The 26,722-nt window shown below is 39.5% G+C and overlaps 1 protein-coding gene across 2 annotated transcripts in view; it reads right to left on the reverse strand.

Moving 5' to 3' along the window:
- Positions 1 to 3,950: 3,950 nt before the first annotated feature.
- The window catches only part of LOC140195936 (retinol-binding protein 2-like), a 38,519-nt gene continuing 15,747 nt past the window's right edge, over positions 3,951 to 26,722 (reverse strand). For both annotated transcript variants that reach the window (XM_072254626.1, XM_072254625.1), the window contains 3 exons: positions 10,319 to 10,497; positions 5,831 to 5,932; positions 3,951 to 4,175 (listed from right to left, as the gene is read on the reverse strand). In XM_072254626.1, the coding sequence (XP_072110727.1) occupies positions 4,125 to 4,175; positions 5,831 to 5,932; positions 10,319 to 10,497 (332 nt within the window). In that variant the 3' untranslated portion in view covers positions 3,951 to 4,124. The remainder of the gene's footprint in view (positions 4,176 to 5,830; positions 5,933 to 10,318; positions 10,498 to 26,722) is intronic.

Consider the following 26,722-nt stretch of genomic DNA (forward strand, 5'->3'; position numbering starts at 1 on the left):
TGTTCACAGGACATGCATACGCACTAAGGTGTGGTGAAGTTACCACTACCCTGTTCAGGTGCCCACGAGTGTGGGACTGAGGATCGATTATGAGGTATCGATCTGTGATTATTAGTGTGTGAAAGAGCGACCCTGTGGAGTCTACAGTGTGTCTAACCTTTGCCTGGGTTGGTAGACTATCACTTGAAGATGGTGCTCCTAAGTTGGTTAAGTTTGGCTAACTTGGAAGTTTCGGAGGACAACGGGAAGAATTGACAGCATTAGCTTACTCGGACAACCACAACACCTCTCTCTCCATCACTACTCAACTCAGTACCATGAAGTGAACTGATTTCATTTACTCATCATCGTAAGACTGTATCCATTTATCTCCTAAGCTTGAAGAAGCTTAGCTTTTATATATTTCCATACTTATATATACAATCACTGCTAACCTGTTTGATATATCTGAATTAATATTACTGTATTGCGTAGTTACTAATAAACGAGCATTAATTAACAGCAATACCAGACTCCAAAGTATTTTCCATTTCTGCTGTTCTTTAACCCGTTACGGGGTACGTAACAGTAGAGATTCAATATTCAAAAGAAGCAATGAAGGATGGAAGTAGTTTGGCTTTAGTAGACCAGGAAGATACAGAATTCCATATGAGTAGGAAGAGACAATCTATTCCCTCAAGCCTTCTCCACTATTCAGTAGGATCATGACTGGTCTGGCATTCTTAGATCAAATTTCCCGCCTTTCCCACCTAACCCTTGATTTGCTTACATATTGGAAACCTGCCTATCCCAACATTCAATATATCTGAGAAAATCTGCATCCACAGCACTCCAAGACAAAGTGTTCCAATGACTCACAAACCTCTGAGGTAAGAAATTGTTGTTCTTCTTAGTTTTAAATGGTACCTCCTTATTGTGGGACCATGCACTCTAGTTCCTGGTCCTCTCATAAGAAGAAACATTCTCTCAGAGGTTAAGGGAAATTAATAAACTGAAGGGGCTGAAATTTGAAATTGAAACAGAAAATGCTAGCGTCACATCTAAGTGACAAAAAAGCCATCTGTCCCCTAATTATTGAATCTCTGACTCTCAATTTTCTCTCATTGTTGTTGGTCTACAACAGCTGATATACTAAAAGTGTCAGATTCTTGGGTATGGTTGCACTTTTCTGAGTATAAAGATTAAAAATTAGCAGTGAGCAATATAACACATACAAAGTGCTGGAGGATCTCAGCAGGTCAGGCAACATCTATGGAGGGGCATGACCAGTCAACATTTCAGGCCAAGGCACTTCATGAGAACTCAGGTCTTGGTCTGAAACATTCTCCATTCCTATTCCTTCACAGATGCTGCCTAACCTGCTGATTCCCTCCAGCATTTTGCATGTGTCGATGCAGATTTCCAACATCTTCAGACTCTCTTCTGTTTCTAATGAACAATGCTAGGGCATATTCTAAAGATGTGGTATATAACAATTATTAATTTCAACAGCAACCAGTCTTCAGATCTGAATGTGGACTGTAGATTGAATTCAAAATGCAGATATGTACAGTGGTCTTCCAGGAGCTGTAGATTGGGGTTGATTGCACACCAGGAAACATACATTCACTTGAGATGTCTGGATATGCATGAATGCAGCTGGAGAGACAATGCTTATAAACATTAAATCTAGGGTGTCTGGAAAGTGGATGTGAGGATGGAGGTGTTGTTAAATTATAGTTAATTCAAAGGAAGCATTGTGGATATATTGTAACTGTAGAATTGTTCTGCTGTTACCTTTGACCTTTAGTATATAAACAAATATCAAGTAATGTTGGGTCAGGCCAGCCTCTTCTTCTAAAAGTATCTTGAGTATAATGCCTGCTGCTTGGTTAGCTGAATGAAGATTGCTATATCCACCAGCTTCAGTGTCTCTCCGGTGACTTCATTCACAGTCACAACTAGCAACATAGGGTATTTGCCTTCCCGCTGCTTCTAATTACCTTTTCCCTCCCAGTCTGTGAACTCTGAAGCTGCCGTAGGTGTGCCTTCCTGACCAGAAAGTCCTCAGCTTCAGAAGTGAGCCACTGTGACTCCAGAGAGAAGCAAGATGGAAAATACTATGCAATGCTGTACTGTGGAATAAATAAAGATGCCTGAGTAAGTAGGTTTCTGGCCAAATATGTGATGTGAATACGTAAAATGTTTGAGGAACTCAGCATTAGGCAGTATCCGTAGAAAAGAGTAAATATTGACGTTTTGGGCCGAGATCTCTCATCAGGACAGATGAAGGGTCTTGGCCCAGAACATCAACTGTTTCCTCTTTTCCAAGATCCTGCCTGGCCTGCTGAGTTCCTCCAGACTTTTGTGCGTGTTGCATGGATTTCCAGTATCTGCAGATTTTCTCTTGTTTGTACTGATGCAAATAATGAAGCTGGTTGAGAGTAAGCTTTACATTGTATATTGAGCTGACAGTGCGAAATAAACCAGCACAGATGCACATGGGGATAACTCATTGGCCTCAAGGGCAGAGAAATGTACCAGATCATAAAGCCCTCAAGTGAGACCCTAAAGAATGCATTAAATGCATTACAAGCACATTGCTACCTACTCAGAAATTAATCAGTAGACTGTTGTTTCTTTTCTACAATCAGGATGTGAAAATTTTCTGATACTTCTTTAACAGAGCTAAGGCTGTGAGCAAAGACCTGCAGCTTTGCAAATTTGTGGAACAATCTTACTTGAGATCAATTTTTTTTGTATTGTGATCAAGAAGCCTTAGTTCCCCTGTCTCAGCTGGCACTGCCACCAACTGTGCTTTGTGTTCAGCCTTGCCACAGACATTTCCTTCATTCTCTCCATTTCTCTCACTTTCTGCAACTTAATTTTTATTTTTGATCTCTAACAGTTTCCATTTCTAATGAAAGTTCATTGATCTGAAATCTTAACTCAGTTTCTATCTCTACACATACTGCCTGACATGTGGCTATTTTCTATTTTTATTTCAGATTTCCAGGATCGGTAGGCTTTTGAATTTCAAATGAGACCTTAGCTCTGCTTTTCATTCCATACCTATGCTGACCTTTTCCAGCCTTTCCTGTTTTAAAATAAATATTTTTGATGAGAACCATGTTGAGTAAAAGTAAGAATGATGTTCCTGAAGTTCCTGAGTGCTGGTAGGAACTGAGAGACTGTTATGCAGGAAGCCTGGTACAAGGGGCAGAAGCAGACAGCAAGCTCAGTTACATCTGATCTAGCCTCTGACTTTGCTTCTCCCTCTAAAATCACTGCCTCATCACCTAAGTAATTCCAGCAATTTATTTCAGATTTCCTGTTCCTTCAGAATTCCTTAATAAAATAAGAGCTGGAAAATGCGAAGAAAGCATCACATCTTTAATTGGACTCACACCACTTGCCTGAGCAAAAATTAAATTCAATGTCAGAATTCTTTCATTAGGTACGAGCAGGGATGTGTGCAGAGACCTTTACTTCTATTTCCCTCCTTCTTCCTTTCTTAAGAGCCAGCTGCATAAAATAAGCGAAGTTCTTGTTTTATTGACTATGTTCCTGAGCTATTTTTCCGGCTGGTCAGAAAAAAAAACAATTGGTTGTACTTACTGTTTTTGTTGTGAATTATTATAATGCCAAATCGTCTTACCTAGTATTAAATGTTTAATAATCATGCCACCTCAGCATAAAATTAGAAATCCAGAAGTCTTAAAATGACTTTTCCTTCCCGAGTTCTCTTATGTAATGTTTAATCCCTCTTGTCTTGAAAGAAAAAAGATTTTTTTTCTCTCTGAGAGTTCTGATGGAGCTTTCCTCTGAGGAAAAGCCAGAGAAAGAAGTGTTTGCCTTAGGCAAATAAGGATGAATCTGAGTCTTGGTGATGCATTATTGACAGCAAAACATTAAAGATAATACGCTGTCTCTTTGGAAACAACCACTGGGAGCTAAAGATTGAAGGTTCCTAATGTAATGCTTTTATTCTACATGATGTGCAATACAAATACATTTACTGTAATTTAAATCACTGTTCATTCTCTAAGGACAAACACTTTTATCGTGATACCACAGCACATATTCAGTGATGCCGGGCATAGAAATGCCACATATAAGAACCACTTAAGTCCACATTCAACTGTTCACTTTCTCTTGAAAATTTGGTGGCAGACCTGGTCATTGCACGTTAGTTCCTGCAAGGAAAGAAAAATAAATCAAAATACAATTATTCCACATGACTAAAATAGCGAATTCACAGGACCAGGGTTGGCTCTGATGATGCCAGACAGCCTCAAATACCACACGATAGATTTCCATCTGAGCAAGGTATTGTTTTGACTTCTGGTGCAAATGCAATATGTTCCTTAAGGGGAGAACAATAAGTAGAGGAAAATCCAAAGATAAAGTATAACCTACAAAAGAAAATTTGCAGAATTAGTTTTAGCACACAGTTTGGGAAATTGGCTAAACAAGGAGACAAGAAGTTCTAATTGAAGACTGGGTGGAACAAAATTTAGGAGTGTGGGGTGGGGGGGTAAAGTATCAGGAGGGCTCAGAAGAGTCATGAGTGGGATTTGTGCGACTCTAAGCAGCCGAGGCAAGGTTGCTTTCTGGGACCTAAAGAAATGCCTCTACTGCTTCAAAAATGTAAAGTAATCACTGACATTTTTGGACTGATGACCCTGGCCAGAGATTACCCCATTCAGTCTGTGGCCCCATCACTAGGGTCCAATGTGGTTAAAAGAACGGAACTCCTTCAGTCTCAGAAAAATTTGTTTGGTCAGTTGAAAAAGTGGTGTTCGAGTAAGGCTGAAATAGTACAATGGGAAATTAACTATATTTACCACTTATATTTTAAGTCCCTGCCCGATTTTTGTTAGGAAGTGTTTTTTTTCACTTTCGCACTTACCACTTCATTACCATGGACACAGGCCATTCTCATCTTGCAAGCCCTTTTAATAAATACATCAAAGCCCACCATGCCATCCCACAGTTAAAATCTGCAAGCAATTGCCACACCATTTATGGGCACATAAGCCAGCTGCAGAACAAATTTGGCTGCTGTCCTCCAGTAAAATACTTTGATAAAACTCATTTTTGTATTCTTCTCATAGCCCACGTGTCCCATTCATCTGTCATACAGCCACCAAATGATACGTCGATTAATGCTAAAATTACAATGATCTTATACTATCATTTTAGTGACATGTAATAAAGAAAGTATCCAAAAGAGCTCTTATGGCTGGACTGAAATATATATTACACCAGTTTAATTCTATTAATCTGAATTTTTATATTAAAGTCACCCTTGTGCCACAGAAGAAATTCACTTCAGCTTCTACGAGTGTTTGACATGAAGCAGTAGGGGGTGCTGGTAAGAAGGTGGTAAGAATGGTTGGTAAGGATATCCAGGCAAAACTAGCAGGGCTGTTTATTTTACATTACAAGTTTCTTCACTGTTCTTAGAATATGGTGTTGGGTTTCCAGATGAAACCATGTTTGCCAAGTGATCCACTGTTGTGTCAACTGCAATCAAGTCTAAATGAAATTCATAGTCCCAACAAACACTTACTTAACTAATGATATAGAGGGGCTGCATCAAAAAAGAAGCAGAAAGCAGAACTGCAGCATTGCGTTCTTTACATACACGTGCAGGCAACAACACATTGTGACACCCTGCTGTGTTCTATACTCAAACTAGAAGCTTGGGACGTTAACATGAAAGCAATTATTCATACAGATTTCATCAAATTATCAGTTTTTATTGTCAATTAGATCCCAGATTTCACTTAAATAATAATTAATCACATTACTGGCACAGCTTAAATGAGGGCACAGTGTGACCTACCAGGTGCAGTTCATCACCCTCAATCCAGTGCTTCCAGCCTCTGTTGGGCTTCTCACCCTTCTGAACGCAGACCAGCTTGTCCCCATCCCATTGCACCAGTGTCTGCAGAAAAACACATACACTTGTTAAGGACTATTGACCAATGAACTCAATTGCTTACTATAACTGGGCAATCCAAGCCAGATAGGCCAGGGTTTAAAATGAACCAGATAATCTCAGATGGATTAATACAATTGACCACTTTCTTCCTGGGGATCAGCCAGGTTGTCTGTTCCTGCCTGGTTGGTATCCTTCAGTGCAACCAAGCACCTAATCATTGGTGAGGATTTAAACAGAATCAGATCTGATGTCCTCCATTCAAGTAGTCCTTGATCATTCATGTAACTCCCTCTGATACTTTGGCTATTTAGATGGAGACACAGCACTCATAAGACCATATCTCATCATCCCTAGAGCAAAGCCCAAGAAATTATTTTCCAGAATATTCAGATTTCTGAATGATACAAAACTAATCTAATTCAATCCATTATTAATTTGGCTCAGGGTTTCATTTACTGCAGTACTGCTAAAAATTATGCACACATGTATTCAACATAGCTTTACTTGGTCAGAAAAATCCATGTCAATTTCTAGATACAGGTATTGATATATAAAATATTGGTAATGATCAAATCATTGAATATGTTTGGAATTAGTTTTGTCATCCCCATTAAAAAGCCGAGAGGTAATGTTACAGCTATATAGACCCTGGTCAGAACCCACTTGGGGTCCTGTGCTCAGTTCTGGTCACCTCACTACAGGAAGGATATAGAAAATATAGAAAGGGTGCAAAGGAGATTTACAAGGACGTTGCCTGGATTGGGGAGCATGCCTTATGTGAGCTTGACCTTTTTTACTTGGAGCGACGGAGGATGAGAGCTGACCTGATAGAGGTGTATAAGATGATAAGAGGCATTGACCGTGTGGATTAGAAACATAGAAAACCTACAGCACAATACAGGCCCTTCAGCCCACGAAGCTGTGCTGCACATGTCCTTACCTTAGAAATTACCTAGGGTTACCCATAGCCCTCTATTTTTCTAAGCTCCATGTACCTATCCAGGAGACTCTATTGTATCTGCCTCCACCACTCTCGCCAGCAGCCCATTCCATACACTCATCACTCTCTGTGTAAAAAAACTTACCCCTGACAACTCCTCTGTACCTACTTCCAAGCACCTTAAAACTGTACTCTTTAGTGCTAGCCATTTCAGCCCTGGGAAAAAGCCTCTGACTATCCACACGATCAATGCCTTTCAAGCACAGAAATGGAATATCAAAAGCACCGTATTGACCAAATTACTCTATCAAAGTAATATGTCATTTGCACTGGGTACATACATACTGAAGGGAAAAGATCGTAACTACTTACATTAGTAGAAAACATTAAAAAAATTAAAGAAGTATAAGGTGATATGAATTCTGCATTAGTCATTAGCAGACTCTTGCAGAGTTTGTCTTCTGGAGTTTTATGCGTGGATCCTGAAAAGCAACTATAACCAGTGCTGATGTTCCCATTGTGGCAATGGGAGCCTGCCATAAATAGGCATGGCATGTATGAAAACTAAACACTCCTGGAATAATCTGGGAACATTTATATTTCATTATCAAGGGATAAGTGCTCTGTTGGGAATTTTACCTCATATGGAGTTGAAGTCTGGAAAATTTTTTCAATTTCTCAGCTGACATTTGTTTGGTTTTCAATACTTATCTAAAATTGGTAAATTGGTTTACTATTGCCTCATGTAATGAGGCACAGTGAAAAACTTCATTTTGCATGCATTCATACAGATAATTTCATCACTTCGGTATATTGAGACGGTAGAGATAAAATAATAACAGAATGCAAAATAAAGTGTTCCAGTTACAGAGATATTGCAAGTCAGACAGACAATAGGGTGTAAGGCCATGACAAGGTAGATTGCAAGGTCCATAAGACCAAAAGATATAGCAGCAGAATTAGGCCATTCGGCCCATGGAGTCTGCTTCTCCATTCTATCATTGCTGATTTATTACCCCTCTCAACCTCACTCTTCTGCCTTCTCCACGTAACCTTTGATGCCCTGTAAAATCAAGAAGCTATCAACCTCCTCCTTTAATATAGCCAATTATTTGGCCAGCACAACTGTCTGTGGCAATGAATACCACAGATTCACCACCCTATGGCTAAAGAAATTTTTCCTCATCTCTTTTCAAAATGGATGACCCTGAATTCTGAGGCTGTGCCTTCTGGTCCTAGACTACCCCACTGTTGGAAACATTCTCTCCACATCCACTCTATCTAGGTCTTTCAGTATTTGATAGGTTTCAATGAGATCCTCCCTCATTACTCTGAACTCTAGCAAGTATAGTCCCAGAGCTCCTTGTATGTTAACCCTTTCACTCATGAGATTAATCCTTGTGAGCATGCTCTCCAATGCCAGCACATCTTTTCTTAGATTATTGGCCCAAACTGCTCACAATACTCCATACTGTCTAACCAATGCCTTATAAAGCCTCAGCATTACATCCTTGCTTGAAGGGCGTCCATTTAGAACAGAGATGAGGTCAAGAATTCATTCTTATCATTTTCTATTTGGGGAATGACATGATGGCCAAGCAATATCCTCACACAACTCCAAAGAAACGTACAATTAAAAATAGGCTTAATCTGACAATGTCTGGACCTCGACTGACTTCTAACAGATTTCTGACAGGATTTTCAACAACTGTAGAAGTTACGAGAGTATTTAAACCAATCCAGGTTCCCATAAATTTTGCTGTTTAAAGTATGACCTTGACCTTGCATCTGTGGCATCCTCAAGCACATGTGATGGAACTGCTTTGTCCGTGTAGCTCACAATCATGATCAATATTAGCTCAGAGGCAATAGGATCATTTCAGTTTGCTACTGGTCTCTGCCATATTTGACTAGTGCACACTACTGCTTTCAGGATGTTATCCAAGCTCCATACTCAAACAGAGAAGGCAAGTGGTGGAGCAGGCACAGGGATTTCCCACCACAGTAATCTATTCAAAATTCAGGCATTGATTGAATGCATTTATAGAGTATTACTAAATATTCTAGACTAAACTCCCTGACAACTTCCTCTCAAAAGCACATGATATCTCCAAAACCCCCTTCACAAACAATGTGCCTCATATGGGCACTGTTCTTCTCTAAGAAAATACAAAAATGCCAGAAATGCTTAGCAGTTCTGGTGCAACCATGGAAAGAGAAGCTGAAACATTAACTTCAACCCGTCCTCTTTCCAGAGATAATGCCCAACCCACTAAATATTTCCAAAATTTCCTGATTTTGTTTCAGATTTCCAGCAGGTTTTTGTTTGAATTTTCATTTTGCAGTCGCTCTCCACAGAAGGACTGACTTTGAATGGTCACTCTCCTCATCGCTGACGGAGGATACTTCTGAAATTCTGAGATTTATGCAATACTTGGTGTGAACTGTAGTCTCCTTCAGTTTTCCATGTTTTCTTTCTTGTTGCCGATTGGTGGGTTAGGGGTTCGGGGTTTGAGGATCTGATGGTCCTTGTTCCCATTTTCTGAGTGGGCAACAAGTTCGTTTTTTTGTTTGAGGGAAGGTTTGGGGATTTAGGGTCTGATGCTTTTTCCGTATGGGTGATCTGTTAGTTTTTGTGTGCAAGAAAGTGTATTGGGGGTTTGATGTTCTTGTCACTGTTTATTTTTGCACGGGAGTGGGTTGAGGGTGTTGGGGGTTTGGGGTTTGATGTTCGAGCTGATGTTTTCCAGGTGAGCAATCTGTCATTATTTGTGTGAGGGAGGGGTTGGGAGGTTTGGGGTTTGAAAGTTTTTTGTTTCTTTTTCTTTTTGTGTGGGGTTGATGTCTTTTCCTTTCTTTCAATGACTTCCATGGCTATCTGGAGAAGACAAATCTCAGAGTTGTATTCTGCATACATGCATTGATATAGAATGAACCTTTAAAACTTTGAACCTTTCTCCAGCCAAAGAGCTTCCTTTGATATTCTGGGAACACTTTCCCTTCCTACCTGTGTACCTGTAGCAACCATTCTTAAAATGGTACAATTTCCTAATAATCAGAATTTGAAATATCAGGATGTCTCATTAAAGTTTGTTTGATACAGCAACAGCTGCAGGTATAAGTGCTGGCCCTAATAAGATCTTGCAAAGAATAATTCCCATATTGTCTGGGGAATGCAATACATCAGTGTTACATGAGGACGCTGTTCTGGAAACCAGCCAGTTGAAATCCTCATTGGAAATTGAAAACAAATTTCTAGGAATTAATTTGGACACTCCACAGTACAAAGAGTTGATTGAAAGATAAATTAGTGGCAGCCTGGAAACTGGCCATGCAACTTTTCTTTTAGTTTCATGGTGGTAGGCCAAGCAAATTAAGTGCAGAATGCAGCAAGAAAAACACAGAGCCATGGAAATATCTCTGTGAAAAAGAAATTGACATGCACTTACCTTTACCACTCTATTATCTAATCCTTTCGTGTGTTCCTCAAATTCTTCTCCAATTTTGAAATCCACATTGTAGTTTCTGAATGTACTTAGAGTTTTAGTGAAAAAGCTGTCTCCTTCCTGCTTGATTTCTTTTGTTTGAGTGAGATGAATTGCAATCTTTCTGGTGGCAAAATCTACGTCTGCATTGAGGAGAGGAGAGTCAATTCAGTATGAAAATTCTGAAGAGTTTTTGTTACAGTTTAATTCAAGCTCATTGTCTGCTTGAAATGTTATTGCTTGTTATCAGGATGAAGCATTTATATCTGAGCTTTAAACCTAGTGATGGCATTATATACAAATAGGAATGGCATTTCAGGCCTGCAGAGCTAAGTTTTTTTCCCCTGAGGGAAGTGATTAAGATTGCATTTTGTGAGAACATTATTATACAGTTGAGGTCCCTTCAGCATAATGTGACAGTTACAGCTGGAAAATTGCAGCCAATATTTGTTTCAATTTATCTGTGAGCTTTTCGATAGGAAGCATTTTTGCCCAGCCTGACACTATGATCGGTTCCATGAATGTCTATACCATGAAATTTACAGAGAAGTGGTTGTGTTTAAGGCCTTAGCTGATATTACATTGAAGAGTGTCACCAGCAGATGTCAGACATTTGGCAATAATGAAAAAAACAACTATCTTAAATGCTGAAGGTTGTTATTCAATCATACTTGGTAGTCTAATTGAAGACTATAATAATTGGGAATCTTGTGCCTCTCGGCTATAATTATGATTGTGTGCAACTGTCTACTAATTAACCTACTGCTGTTGGTACAGCAGAACTGGAAACATGCTGTGCTGATTGACATTTGAACTGCAGGAATATATAAACATAACAAAATAAAAATTGTTACCCTGAATCCATACAATGAAATTTACCTGATGGCCAAGATGTTCTAATAAAAAATATCCCCAAAACTCAGTTGCTTCTGAAATCCATTTTCAAACCACTTGGTTTAAAAGAAGTTAAAAACTCAAAAATATTTTTATTAAATAAAACAAATAAAACTGATAAATTATTACAAAACCAAAGTCCAAGCTATATTAGATATTAAGATTAAAGTATATGCTGCATATATTGAAAGCAGATTATCAAAGTCTTTAGTCTTGTCCATAATTGTTTTAAATCTAGAGTTTTATTTTTCATTGAAATTTTATTTTGATCTAATCAACGTTTTGTGTCAGTTGATTATATTTTGGTAATGCGCGATGCTTTAAGGAATGAACAATTAGGTAAGAATAAAGAATCCTACCTCAGCTTGTCATTTCTTATTAGGAAATTCTATGGCAAGTCTATCTCACAGCAGAATAAATCATGATCACTTCTGGTTCAGTTGTCAGTAAAATAAAAAGCACAGAAATCCATTGCCTAATTACTGAGCAAAGGCTCTCCAGACATTGCCCTTCACATCAATGCCATTGCTGTAATTTTCAATGCTTGCTTTAAATACACAGTAAAATATTATTGTCTCACAGTGTTTCCTCATGCAAAATTGGTTGATTCTTTCTCTTTGTATATTTAGCTTCATGATGAAAAGATTTACTCAGTGAACTAATGGGCAGAAATATAATTTACTGGCTAGAAGCAGGAGGGCTTTTGGGTACAGGAGATATGAAATTCTCTTTAATTTTTTTCAGAATTAATTCAGCCATATCCATTAATATATAATTTCCAAGTTCCTAGACTGATTAGGTTAAGCATGCAGCACAACAATGCAAGCAATCCTATTTCAGACCTACAATTTGATGTCTTGCTGCAAAGCATTATATTCAAAGGACACTGAAGCTGACTGCACCTGAAAGGAAGAGAGAGGACTAGACAGCAAATAAGCTAACTCTGTTCCATGATTCAGTGATTCTGGATATTGTCATGCTATGAGATATAAGACCCCTCAGGCAGTGTTTTTTCTTCTCTTTTGATAGTAACTTGTCAGTAGGCACAGAAGGCTGCTTTATGAATGTACTCCCTGCTTCTGAACCCAGCACTGCAAGCAGTTTATTGACTTTATCAGATCAGGAAAGGTAATTGTTGTGTATTTAATATTTCAGTAAGATTTGAGTAGTTTTGTATATATATTGTTAGATTAAGCATGTTTGTTCAGTTAAATAATACATTATGAGTTATATGTATAAATATGTGAATTGCATACATCATCACGCAACCACGTGATACGTGCACACATCACCTAAAGTAAACCTGGTTAGACCCACATTTTGGATTCCTTTGAATTAGTTTAATGTGTTGAACTTAAAAAAAACCTAACAGTAATCACAGCAACCAGTCACCTACATCTACTGTGTGCACAACCCCTCTCCTCACACCCTGCTCTTTTAAATCTAGTCCGGCACATGGCTCCTCGCATTCACTTACTTTGTTAATTGCTAATCACTCTTTATTGATGCACTTGGTCACATCTGCCATTGCTCGGTGACATTTGACTTCATCACTACATAATCTTTTGATTCTTCCTCATAATCGTCATCAACAAATATCCTGCATTACACTCAGCTTATGCACGTGCTCACTTAATATCAATTCCATCTTCACTGGGATAACAGCTTCAGCCATTTGATGTCCCACTGCTAGCAGCAGTTTACTGTTTTCAGAGAAGTTTGAAAGAACCATGAAATGGTGATGATGAGCGTGGAATTAGCACTCTGATCAATGTCTCTCAGATCCTTTCTCACCAGTTACCCTCTCCCCGCTCAGTCAGAATCCCACATCCTGGTGAGTATCTTGAGACCCTGCACAGCTGCATTGGCTGTTTCAGGTCAAAACCCTGCATCAGGTTGCTGTTGATGTTGATCATCGTCATCAAATGCCTGCTGCACTGCTGGCACTTACAGTAGCAATGAAGATCCTCCACCTCTGTCTGTCCTGAGCCATCTTCTCTATTGTGCCCAGGTGTGGTTCAAGGTCCTCATTTCTGCCTCTACAGTACAGCGCCAGGTTGTCTTTGGAATTCTGCCTTTCCTTCAGGGGTCCAATGAAGTACTGCCATGAAGATGGAGTTGTCCTCTCTTCTCATATCTTAGCAGTGTTCAGAGCTTCCTTCATCATGCCAATAGCTTCCTCTTGGTTTTCACCACTGTCAGTCATACAAATCCTGGTGGAGACTCAGGAACACTGTCACACAAATATAGGATTCTTCATTGTTGTTTCTGTGACAATTTTTTTCTTTTAATCATTCAGGGTTGTTAGCTGAACCCCAGAACCTGGAGGGCCAGTGGACACTTCTTAGTCTGGCCTCTACCCTTTGACCTGTTTGACGTGGGTGACCCTACCAAGAGTCAAAGCACAAGGCCCTGACTCCAGACAACACAGCTGCCAGGTAATTGAGGCAGGCAACTCTCCAAATCCTGTGACCAGGCTGTGGTCCTCTTGGAAGCGTTCTTAATGAGCAACTACTATAATGGAATTGCTTGGGTATTTCATAACTGCAGTGTTATCGGCTTAGGTTTCAGCAAGTTCATAGGTTATTTCCAGTACTCAACATGTTATCAGCTTTTGTGGATACAAATTCCCACCTGTTCCAAAAAATAGCCAACCAGCCCTTAAAATCCTAACCCCACCATACGTACTATAGTTCTTTCCAACCAGGTACTTTATGGTGATGTAATCTTCAGCTAAGCTGCAGTGATGATTTATCACTGCTGCATAGTCTTCTCATTTTGACATTTGAAACAGTGACTTCCATTTGTCACCAGCACTGTCCACTTCAGTACACTAATAAATTTACCTCTGACCATGAGGTGCTGGGATAGTTCCTTAAATTGGTGGAGAAATTGGTGATGATTCAGCACAGTGATATTGTTGTCACAGTGCTGATTGAGGATTGATTAAAGAATGCAAAGAAAATGAGATCAAAGGCACCTCATGATTTAATCTTCTTTCTCTACTCCCTTAAGGTCATTGAATCTTTATTGGTGTACAGTTCCAGATAAATACTAAAGGCTTTCTTCATTCTGTCTGTGTAAATACTTTTTCAATCGTATTTCGTGAAAACTTAAGAAATAAAAGTAGGATTAGGCAGTCCTGCCCCTTGTGTCTGACTTTTCATTTAGTGAAATCTTTTGACTAGGTGTTAATTTCATGCACAAAATCTTTTTTCCTTTGCTGGAGAGGCAGGAATAGGAGCCAACAAAAACAGTGGACGAACTTAACAAGTATTCTGTGTCAGTCTTCACTGTGGAAGATGCCAGCAGTGTGCCAGAAATTCAAGAGTTTCAAGGGACAGAAGTGAGTGTAGTTGTTATTACCAAGGAGAAGGTGCTTGGGAAGCTGAACAGTCTGAAGGTAGATAAGTCTACAGCCCAAGGTTCTGAAAAAGATAAATGAAGAGTTTGTGGAGGCATCAGTAATAAACTGTCAAGAATCATTTGATTCTGTAATTGTTCCGGAGGACTGGAAAATTGTAAATGTCACTTCACTCTAGCGGCTTTTCTTTGCCACACATTGAGGCTGCTTCACAAACTACAAGTCCATGGTATTACAGGAAAGATTCTAGCATGGAAAAAGAAGTGTCTGATTGGCAGGAGGTAAAGAGTGGGTATAAAGAGAGCTTTTTCTGGTGACTAGTGATGTTCCACAGGAGTCTCTATTGGGACCGATTCCTTTTACATTATATGACAATGATTTGGATCATGGGATTGATAGGTTTGTTGCAAAGTTTGTTAAAGAGGACTAGAATGTAAAAGCAAGGATGCAATGTTGAAACTTTATAAGGAACTGTTGAGGCCTCACTTGGAGTACTGTGAGCAGTTCTGTTCTCATTATCTTAGAAAGAATGTGCTGAAAATCCTGGAGAGGGTTCAAAGGAGGTTCATGAAATAATTCCAGGATTAAACAGCTTGCCATATGAAGAGCATTTGATGGTTCTAGGCCTGTATTTACTGGAATTCAGAAGAATGAGGGTTGACCTCATTGAAACCTATCGAATGGTGAAAAGTCTTGATGCAGTGGATGTGGCGAGGATATCCAGAGGATTTTCAGAAGGTCTTTGTCAAAGTGCCACACGTGAGACTACTTAACAAGATATAAGCTGATGGTATTACAGGGAAGATACTAGCATGGATAGAAGACTGGCTGACCAACAAGAGACAAAGACTGAGAATAAAGGAGGCATTTCTAGTTGACTGCCAGTGATTAGTGGTGCTTTGCAGTGGTCAGTGTTGGGGCAATTTCTTTTCAAATATTATGTTAATGACCTGGATGAAAAGAATGATGGCATTGTAGCCAGGTCTGCAGATGATACAATTACAGGTGAAGGGGCAGGTAGTGTTGCAAAAGCAGGAAGTCTGTAGACAGATTAGGAGAGTTGGAAAAGAAGTGGCAGATAGAATATTGTTGTGGAAGTGTATGGTCATGCACTTTGGTGGAAGGAATAAGCATAGGCTGTTTTCTAAATGAGGAGAAGATTCAGAAATCAGAGGTGAAAGGGGACTTGGGAGTCCTCAGGCATGATTACATAGAAACATAGAAAACCTTCAGCGCAATACAGGCCCTTTGGCCCACAAAGCTGTTCCGAACATGTCCTTACCTTAGAAATTACCTAGGATTACCCATAGCCCTCTATTTTTCTGAGCTCCATGTACCTGTCCAGGAGTCTCTTAAAAGACCCTACCGTATCTGCCTCCATCACCATTGCCGGCAGCCCATTCCACGCACTCACCACTCTCTGCGGAAAAAAGTACCCTTGACATCTCCTCTGTACCAACTTCCAAGCACCTTAAAACTGTGCCCTCTCATGCTAGCCATTTCAGCCCTAGGAAAAAGCGTCTAATTATCCACGTGATCAATACCTCTCATCATCTTATACACCTTTATCAGGTCACCTCTCGTCCTCCGTCACTCCAAAGAAAAAAGGCAGAGTTCACACAACCTATTCTCATAAGGCATGCTCCCCAATCCAGGCAACATCCTTGTAAACCTCCTCTGCACCCTTTCTATGGTTTCCATATCCTTCCTGTAGTGAGGCGACCAGAACTGAGCACAATACTCCAAGTGGGGTCTGACCAGGGTCCTATATAGCTGCAGCACTACCTCTTGAATCTTTAACTCAATCCCATGATTGATGAAGGCCAATACATCATATGCCTTCTTAACCACAGAGTCAACCTGGTAAGGCTAACATTACCTGACGGTTAACTTGCAGGCTGAGTCAGTGGTAGGGAAGGCAAAAGCAATGTTAGCACTCATTTTGAGAGGATTAGAATATAAAAACAAGGATGTAATGCTGAGGCTTTATAATGCATCTGTTAGACTGCACTTGGAGTACTTTGAGCTGTTTTGGGCCCCTTATCAAAGAAAGGATGTGCAGGCCTTGGAGAGGGTTCAGAGGAGGTTCATGAGAATGATATCAGGAATGAATGGGTTAACATATGAGGAGTGTTTGGTGTACAGGCTCTGAGCCTGTACTTGCTGGAGTATAGAAGAATGAGGGGAGAATTAGATTAGATTATGAGGACACGCGGTCCTCTTTTATTGTCATTTTGTAATGCATGAATTAAAAAATGATACAATGTTCCTCCGGTGTGATATCACAGAAAACACAAGACAGACCAAGACTGAAAAACTGACAAAAACCACATAATTATAACATATAGTTACAACAGTGCAAGCAATACCGTAACTTGATGAAGAACAGGCCATGGGCACGGTAAAAAAAAATTCAAAGTCTCTCGAAAGTCCCATCATCTCGCACAGACGGGCGAAGGAAGAAAACTCTCTTCCTGCCATGAGCTTCCAGCGCCGCAAACTTGCCGATGCAGCATCCTGGAAGCACCCGACCACAGTCCGACTCTGAGTCATCCAAAAACTTCGAGCCTCCGACCAGCCCTCCGACACCGAGCACTGAGCACCATCTCTGCCAAGTGCTTCAACCTCAGCCCCGGCTGCCAGCAACAGGAAAAGCCAAGGATTTGGGGCCTTCCCTCCAGAGATTCTCGATCGCACAGTAGCAGCGGCAGCGGACCGGGCATTTCAGAAGTTTCTCCAGATGTTCCTCCGTGCTTCTCACATCTGTCTCCATCAAATCAGAATTGTGCATAGCCCCTATTTAACAAATATGATATCGTTTCATCGGAGGAGCCGTGTGCGCTGCGTCGCGCAGCCATCTTCTCCCCCGCCATTTCATGAAACCTATCAAATTTTGGAACACCTAGATAACGTAGACATGGAGCGGATGTTTCTTATAGTGGGGGAGTCAAGGACAAGTAGGTACAGCCTTAGTATAGAAGTATGTCCCTTTAAAACAGAGATGATGAGGAATTTCTTTATCCAGATGGAGGTGAATCTGTGGAATTCATTGCCACTGATGGTTACGCGGGCCAAGTCATTGGATATATTTAAAACAGAGTTTGATAGGTTCTTGATTATTCTGGGTATCAAATGTTACAGGGAGAAGGCAGGAGGAATAATAAATCAGCCATGATGTAGCCATGGTGGAGCAGGCTCATTCGGCTAAATGGCCTAATTCTGCTCCAATGTCTTATGACCTGATTCACTTAATATACCTAAGTTAATATTTAGTGAACCCACTTTTTGGATGGAGATAATCATGTCAGGTTATCCATTCAGAATAATTTGTTATAGAGATGTATCCTATCCTGTTGTTATGGAGTACATGTATCCTGTTCTTCCCTTCTTTAACCTGGTAAATATATAAGGACAAAATAGTAAACAAGCATCTTTCTGTAAAGCACATTATCACAAAACGTTGTGCATCTAATGGGAGTTTTACAGATCCTAGCAGTAACAATCATAGCAATAAATACTTGCATTTTTAAGAAAAAAAAATTAAGAAATAATTTGCTGATGACATAACTGCTGATGGAAAAATCTCCGATTGTGACATGGAGGACTGAGATAGATTGGCTGGTTAAGTAGTATTGCAAAAATAACTTTGCACTTAACGTCAGTAAGACGAATCAACTATGGACTTCAGGAAGGGCAAGTTGAGAGAACACATACCAGTTTCATTGAGGAGTCAGCATCGGAAAGGGTGAGCAGTTTCAAGTTCCTGGGTGTCAACAGCTCAGAGGATCAACCCTGGGCTCAACATATTGATACAATCACAAAGAAGGCAGACCAGCAGCTCTGCTTTGTTAGGAATTGGAGGAGAGTTGGTATGGCACCAACGCCTACAGACGCAAATTTCTACAGACACACCAAGGAGAGCATTCTGACTGGTTGCATCACCACCTGGTAAGGGGGCGCCAATTCACAGGATCTGTAAAAAAGCTGCAGAATTTTCAGGCTGAGCCATCATGGACACTAGTACCCCTCCATCAAGGACATCTTCGGAAAGTGATGCTTCTAGAAGGTAGCATCCACCATGAAGATCCCTTACCATGTGGGATTTGCTCTCTTTTCATTGCTACTATCAGAGAACAGGTACAGGAGCCTAAGGGGAGATATTCAACATTTTGAGAAAGCTTTTTCCTTTACGCTGTTAGATTTCTGAATAGTCCATGAACTTCTGAGCACTACCTCTCTCCTTCACTGTCATTTTGCACTATATATATTTTTTATTATATATTATCATTGTAAATTTAAATTTTTTTTAATGTATTACGCACTACTGCCACCGCAAAACATTCTCCTCGTGACCACGTGTATTTCCTCCGGGTACTCCAGTTTTCTCCCACAGTCCAAAGACGTAAAGGTTGGTAGGTTAATTGGTCATTGTAAATTGTCCTGTGATTAGGCTAGGGTTAAATCCGGGGTTGTGGAGCAGTGTAGCTCAAAGAGACAGAATAAAATATGAATTCATGACATATCTCAGTGATAATAAAGCTGACTCTGAGTCTGATTCTGCCATTCAACATTAAAAATACACCCTCCAAAGGTAAGTAATCGAAATACTCTGATCCTTAAAAGAATGACAATTTGTGAAATGTACTTTACTGGGGTAAATTGTTAAGCTCTGTTCTGAGTTCATTACCCCTCAGTAGATGATTAGCATTCAGCTTCCTGCTGTTATTAACAGTGTTAGTTAGCCTATTTATCAATACAAGGACTTGCACGCTTAACATTTTGCTAGCATTGAGAAAGGCAGAGGAGAGCAAAGCAAAATAAAGGGAGGAAAGGCTGAAGCAAAATCTCTGGAATAAAGAACTTTAGTTGTGGAAATCAATCTGCTACAATTTACAAACAGAACAAAATATAACAGTGAAAGAAAAAAAATATTCCACTCAAAATTCCAGCTTCTGCAGATTTTCTCATGTCTATGATCTCTATGGCCTTTATATCTACCAATAATACCCACAGGATGATTTTTACCTTTAAGGATCTGAGTGGTTAAACAGAGTTTGAAGGACAATTTTTCACAGAAATCTTGAATTTTCACAGAAAGCAAATTAAGAAATGTTGTTAAAATAAGATGATGCCAGGTCTACCATAGATCTGGCATTTTCAGCATTTTCATTGATTTTTTCCTAATTACTTCAATTTCCAGAAGAAAAATAGCTAAAAAGATGAAGTTATTCATCATTTCTGCCCGACTCCTTCTGTAATTGAATGAAATTCTGTATTACCAAAAGAAGTCACAGTTTGTGCTTTGTTGTTATTGCCATACTGTCTACTTACATTGTCTCGGATATCTTTATCTTCAACAGGGCAAAGATCTATATAAGATTCAGGGCAAAGAAAATACGGATATTCACATCTCCACGTTTATCTGGACATCACCTTCTTCATTTTCTGAGAAAACCGAGTCACAGCATTTGATCTATTCAACCTCCTAATCTTTGAGCAACTTGAATACAGGATATATCCAATGTGTATCATATTTTTAAAGGGAAATATAACAAAAACTGAAGTGCCAGAGTGAAATTTGGATCAGTTATGACAACTTTGAAAGAAAACAGTGTACTGTAGTTGGGTGATTTCTACACAACCACAAGGTATAGAAGGCTGGGCACTCTTTGCACAGGTGGACAAAATCACAAGTATGGGTGCTTGGAGGTCATTTATTTTATACTGCATTCAGTGTTGAATTTTACTTCTATAAATTTTCCTGAGCTTTATTTCGACCAAGAGATGCATCTTCTCGATGGAACTGATGCTGAACTGGTTCCATATATAGCATATTGTACACATGCCAACATTTAAGGCCTGACTTACACTGATTGCTAAACTGGTGAGAAAATGACCTCATTTAACTGAAGGACACTTAGTAAGCAGATTGGGTGGTCAACATGTATCATTAATCAGAACTCACAGCTGCTAAATTGTAGCTCAATGTTCCAATTAGTATCTTCTTTTAATCTTTTATGGCTGAACATACTTTAGCAGCTGGAAGAACATGACTCCATCCTTTTCCCCTCCAGCACTATTTAGATGTTATTTGTCCGTCAATTTCCAATGCCTAGTGTTCCAATTTGACAACATACTTTTAACTGATTATGTAAGTTCCAAAAAGGACTGAAGTGAAGAATTTGAACTCTATTTCAAGAGTCATGCTCAACACAGACATGCATGCATTAATAGGTATTCCTTTCATATTAGACTCCTTCTTTGTATGACATTTACCTCTTCCACCTATCATCTTCCACATCTCTCCCCTTTCCCCTCCACCCACCTTCCCCCTCACTTGGTTTTACCTATCACCGCCAGCTTGTAATTCCAATCCCTACCCTCCACCTTCTTATTCTGGCTCTTCCTCCTTCCTTTCCAGTCCTACTGAAGGGTCTCAACCTGAAATTTTGATTGTTCATTTTCCTCCATTGATACTGCCTGACCTGCAGAGTTCCTCCAGCATTTTCTGTGTATTGCTTAATAGGTATTAATTCCTTTTGATGTAGAGTAATCTGGGAGACTTGGTAGAATGCATGCAGGTAAAGACAATGTTTCTATAAGTTTCTGGGAAATTTCTAAAATATCAAAAGCAATAGAGCTTTCAGTTTAAGATGGTGATACCAAACCTGTGTGACAGCTCATTGGTAGTTCAAAAGGCAAGAAATTTGACTATATTACTAATAAGACCTTTTCTGAAGTAAATTGTAGTAAATTAGCACCGCAAACAATGAAGAGGTGAGCGAAGGTGAAGTGAATTCAAGGATGAACCATGCTGGTACGTTGCAGAATCAATGCAGATGGAGTGAGCCATTTAGAGAGGAGAAGTCGAGGCAGAGGAGCTCTGATGCACGTGTAACTGGCCTGAGTGCGAGGTTGAATCGCTCTGAGTGACGAGCCAATTTAGAGAAATCGAGAGCGCTTCGGGCTGGATGGCAAAATCTGGGCCTGGACAACATGTTTTAGGCCCGAAGCCTTTCGCTGCAATGGTGCCTGGATCCTAGTGTGAGGTACGATGCACTGTTTGGACAATTTAAACAACCTTCTAGAAAGACAGGGCTTCAGGATCGGAGGTGAGAGCCGAATTTGCTCGCTCTCCTGTGATGTTCACTCCTTTCTCCATGGCGCTGAGACTATGAAGACTGCCCCTGGCTGCTGAACTCTGTACCCCCTAATGTGATGGACTGATACCAAGGCTTTGAGCCTACTCTGGGCTGCACCAGGGTTTGGATCTATGGACTCATTTGGTTGGGAATGTTGATGCTTGCTTCTATTGTTTGCATGATTTGTGTAGGCAAGAATAAAATTTCTAAAATGCAGTGAGTCCATTTCACTAGCCCAAGATTTAACATTGCCAAAGTTGATAGCTTATTGAATAACAATAAATATTCTTTAGTGAAATCAAGGAAATGCCAGTGATATTTAAATGCATAAAATGCAATGGGGGACTATTAGTGACCAAGAAGGAAATCTGTACATGATGACAGAAAACAGGTGCATGACTCTAAGTTCTGTGCTCCAACCATCTTCAAGAGGTATAGATGATGCAGACATTGCACCTAAGGTATAAATATAAAATGCAGGTATCACAGATGTAAAGGGAGGAAATAATAATGAGCTCTGTGAAATTAAATGTTTTTTTCATTTAGTTTATTCATTTTCCAGGATGAAAATGCCAATGGCAAAACCAACATTTATTGTCCATCTTTAACTATGCTTGCAACAACTTTTTATATTGTTCTGTTCCAAAAACATAGGAGTTAGCATTCCACAAAACAGTTTTTAGGCAATCTCAGAGACCATCATATTTCTGTGGACCCAGGGTCAGACATAGTCTAGATTAGCTGAGGACAGCTTTCTCAAGTAATGACTTTTGATGAATCAAATGATTTTTCTTAACCTCAATCCAGTAATTCCCAGTCATCAGCTAGCCAATGCTGTTATTTAAAAGAAAAGCTCCCAATCATTTTTAAATGAGTTTAAGATTCCATTGTTGCTAGGGTGGGATTTGAACTTTCAGCTCTGAATAGTTAGTCCACACCTTTGAGTTACAATCCAGTAATTTAGCCACCTCATGATGAAATTGTAATTTATGGATGAGAGGTTAATAGAAATAAAAATATGGTAGACATCTAGCCAGCATTCTAGAGGACTGACACAAGTCAGGAAAGTGCAAAATTTCTCTCCACTTGCAGAAATGGATGCAGTGTCAACAAAATCCAAGACAAAAGCTTCTCACTTTTAATGGAACCTCATCTGCCATCTTAAACATTAATTCCCTTCACCACTAGTGAGTCAGTGTGTACCATGCATAGATCCACTACATTTGCTTTCTTCTGCCTTGTGACCTGTACAAAGGCAGCCCTTTGGGAACACCATCACTTGCAGATTCCCCTCCAAGTGACACACCCTTTATCTGTATGTGATACTTGAATTGTTGTTAAGTGTGTGACCTATTAGTAGTCCTGCATCCATGACCTCAAGTTTGGCTCCTGCCTTGAGCCATTCTGTTTTATCCTCCCGCTGCCTTGTATTTACCTGTCTGACATGCCTTCTGGTTTCCTGTCAATGAACGACAGTTCACATTCTTTATCTTCTTCACCAAAGTGCCAGCTTAGAGCAATAAAACCCTCTCTCTCCCAAGATGTGCCTTTCTTTGATGGCTCTCAGTATGATTTCCACGATATATTCCACCCTTTTTAGGAAATGCAGGTTGTTTTAAAAAGTACTATTAGCCACCCAACAGCTGTTTAGTACACAATATTAATGTAAACAAGCAGCCAACATGAACTTCTGATTCTGCTGCCTTTGTCATCAATAGGCAGGAATTAAGTGCATCACTATTTCCAATTTCAGGTGCTACACCCCATGATTCACAAGGTGAAGACAAAGTGTAACTGATCCAGATGGGAAAAAAAAGATTCTCCAGGAAATTGAAGTGTTACAATTGTCCTCAGTAATCAGGTACGAAGAGGCAAAAGTGAAGCAAGATTTCCATTTCAGATGTTCTTGCTAAAAATAAGCGAATAAAGACTTTCCCTGATCAAATCACTAAAACTCTTAATAGTGTAGAAGCAGAGAAGGTATAGCTGGTAGGCACAGAACCACACTCAAAGAGGGGTAGGCACAGAACCACACTCAAAGAGGGATCAGTTCTTCTGGCTAATCTGAAGGGAATAAATTGGTAAGAAGATACTTCTTTGACTGGAATACAAATCACTATCTTTGAAGGCTGTGTGGATTAAATTTTAAAATTAAGATTCAATTAATATGTTTTTTTATGCATGAGCAAACCACTCTTAATCCAGTAAATAAAATGCTGAGAAAATCAATGATAGCAGTTACCCTATTGCTTTGATTTTCCTGGCAGAGATATTGTGCTCATTTCAATACTAGTTGCTCTTGGACCTCCAAGATGAAATACAATGCATTCAAATTTAACTTGATGCCAATTTCAACCACACATGCCTTGTGGAATAGGTTTGCAGCAGCATTAGTTCAGATGGACTTCACTCCCTTTTGGCTGTAAATGATGCCAAGTCTTCTTTCAAAATCATGTTTTTCAGCGTGGATTCCTCTGGCTTTAATTAAAAAAAGTAAAGCAGTAATATTTCAACTACATGCAAATCAAAGAAACACAAGTACCCCAGCTTCTCTGCAGCTGAAACCTTAATCAATGATATTATTTTCTTTTAAATGTACTCCTCTGATCACCTTCCCATCTGATACATTCCATAAACTCAAAATCATCCAAAGTTTTGATGATACTTCCTAAAGTCACACCAAATTTCACGCACCATTCGACTCTTTGCTTAATGACATAACGCAATGGATCGATTGTAAAATTCACCTCCATGTTTGGAAATCTTTTTAATGGCCTCACCTCTCTCTGTCTCTGTAATCTTCAACAACCATGCAAGCGTTCAGATCTGAGAACTCCTCCAGTTCTTGCACATCCTTGGTATTAATTACATCATCGACACTTGCCAAGTCCCCCTGGTGAAGTTTTTCTTCTCTCTGCCTTCAAGATACTCCTTAAATCTTATCTCTTTGGCCACTTTTGGTCACATCTTCTGAATGGAGTCAGTATTAAATTTTATCTCATAATATCACTGTGAGATTTTTGAGCTGTTTTACTGCATTAAAAGTAAGTACTGAATCCAAGTTGCTCTTTGTTATAAATAAACTGAATAAATGGTAAAGTGCCTCATTTTAAGAAGAGAATCAATAGCAATTGGGACAAGACAGATTGGATGGATTATTGTTATTCTTAAATCAACACCAACTCTGATTTAAAGTGCTAAGAGCTACACTGATGTAAGTACCACAATTTATTGAGGGCTAAACAAGATAATACTGTGTTAGATATGGAAACATGCAATTCCAAATGTCTCCCCGTCATTCCAAGTGTATCTTGTGATTTAGTGAATTCTGTTATTCCTAAATGTATCTATTTATCTTGTTGATTGTTCAGACCATGTATACAAGCTCATTGACCAATTTATTAGATAGACCTGTACATATACAAGTATCTAATCAGCCAATTGTGTGGCAGCAACTCAAAGCATAAAAGCATGCAGATATAGTCAAGAGGTTTAGTTGATGCTCCGACCAAACATCAGAATGGGGAAGGAATGTGATCTAAATGGTTTTGACCATAGAATGTTGTTGGTGGTTTGAGTATCTCAAAAATTGCTGATCTCCTGGGAGTTTCACACACAACACTCTCTAGAGTTTATGGAGAATAGTGCCAAAAACAAAAAACAACAAAACAAAACAAAGTCCAGTGAGCAGCAGTTCTGTGGGTGAAAACCTTGTTAATGAGAGGTCAGAGGAGAATGGCCAAACAGATTGAAGCTGACATGAAGGCAGCAGTAACACAAATAACCATATGTTACAACAGTGGTGTGCAGAGAGCCACTATGAATGTGCAACACTTTGAATCTTGAATGGATGGGCTACAGCAGCAGAAAACCACAAACATACACTCAGAGGCCACTTTATTAGGTACAGAATAAAGAGGCTACTGAGCGTATAAGTTGTATCATTAAATTTCCAGGAATCTAACTTCAAAAGAATTAAGTGTTAAATATTGGTGTTGAGAAATGTTGTGATTAATAAAATAGCCACTGATTCTGCAGAGGTACAGTTGACTTTAGCTTCATATTTATAAGAGATTTTTTTTCAGCTTGCACAGTGTCAATATTGCGAATAGTCCAACGCTGCAAACTTTCAGCCATGTGCCAGCAACTTATCATGATTTTTGATCTTGAGAATCTATGCAAGGTAACTAACAATGTGGTAGTTATAATCAGCATTTTTCCTCCGTTATTAAAAACAGTTCAAACTAAAGGTTTACTGACATGAGTGTCCTTGACAGCTCCTCTACTTCAGGATTCGGTGTGGAGAGTATCCTGACTGGTTGCATCACAGCCTGGTATGGAAACACCAATGCCCAGGAACAGAAAAGTTTACAAAAAGTAGTTGATACAGCACAGTCCATCATAAGCAAAGCCCTCATCATCAGTGAGCATGGTTACAGGGAGTGCAGCCACAAGAAATCAGCATCCATCAACAAGGACCCTCTCTCCACCCCCCTCCACCCAACCATCCAGGCCATGATTTTTTTCTGGCTGCTGCCATTAGGAGGAAGGTACAGGAGCCTCAGAACCCACACCACCAGGATCAGGAACAGTTACTACCCTTCAACCATCAGGCTCCTGAGCCAGTGTGGATAGCTTCACTCACCCCAGCACTGAACTGTCTCCACAAGCTGTAGGTTCACTTTCAAGAACTCTACAACTCACGTTCCAGTATTATTTATTTACATTTTTAAATTTACTATTTGCCTGATCTATCCTCTTTTGCACATTGGTTGGCAGTCAGTCTTTGTTATGTATGATCTTTCATGAATTCTATTGTAAATTTTTTTATTTTCCTGTGAATGCCTGAAAGAAAATAAATCTTGGTGACATATATGTATATTGTTAAGACATTTACTTTAAACTTTGAACTTTGATTTTTCATTGGTTTACATACTGTGTGAGTGAGGCTTACACATAGAGGGTATT

Source organism: Mobula birostris, chromosome 4 (genome assembly GCF_030028105.1).
Source record: "Mobula birostris isolate sMobBir1 chromosome 4, sMobBir1.hap1, whole genome shotgun sequence".
Taxonomy (NCBI): Eukaryota; Metazoa; Chordata; class Chondrichthyes; order Myliobatiformes; family Myliobatidae; genus Mobula; species Mobula birostris.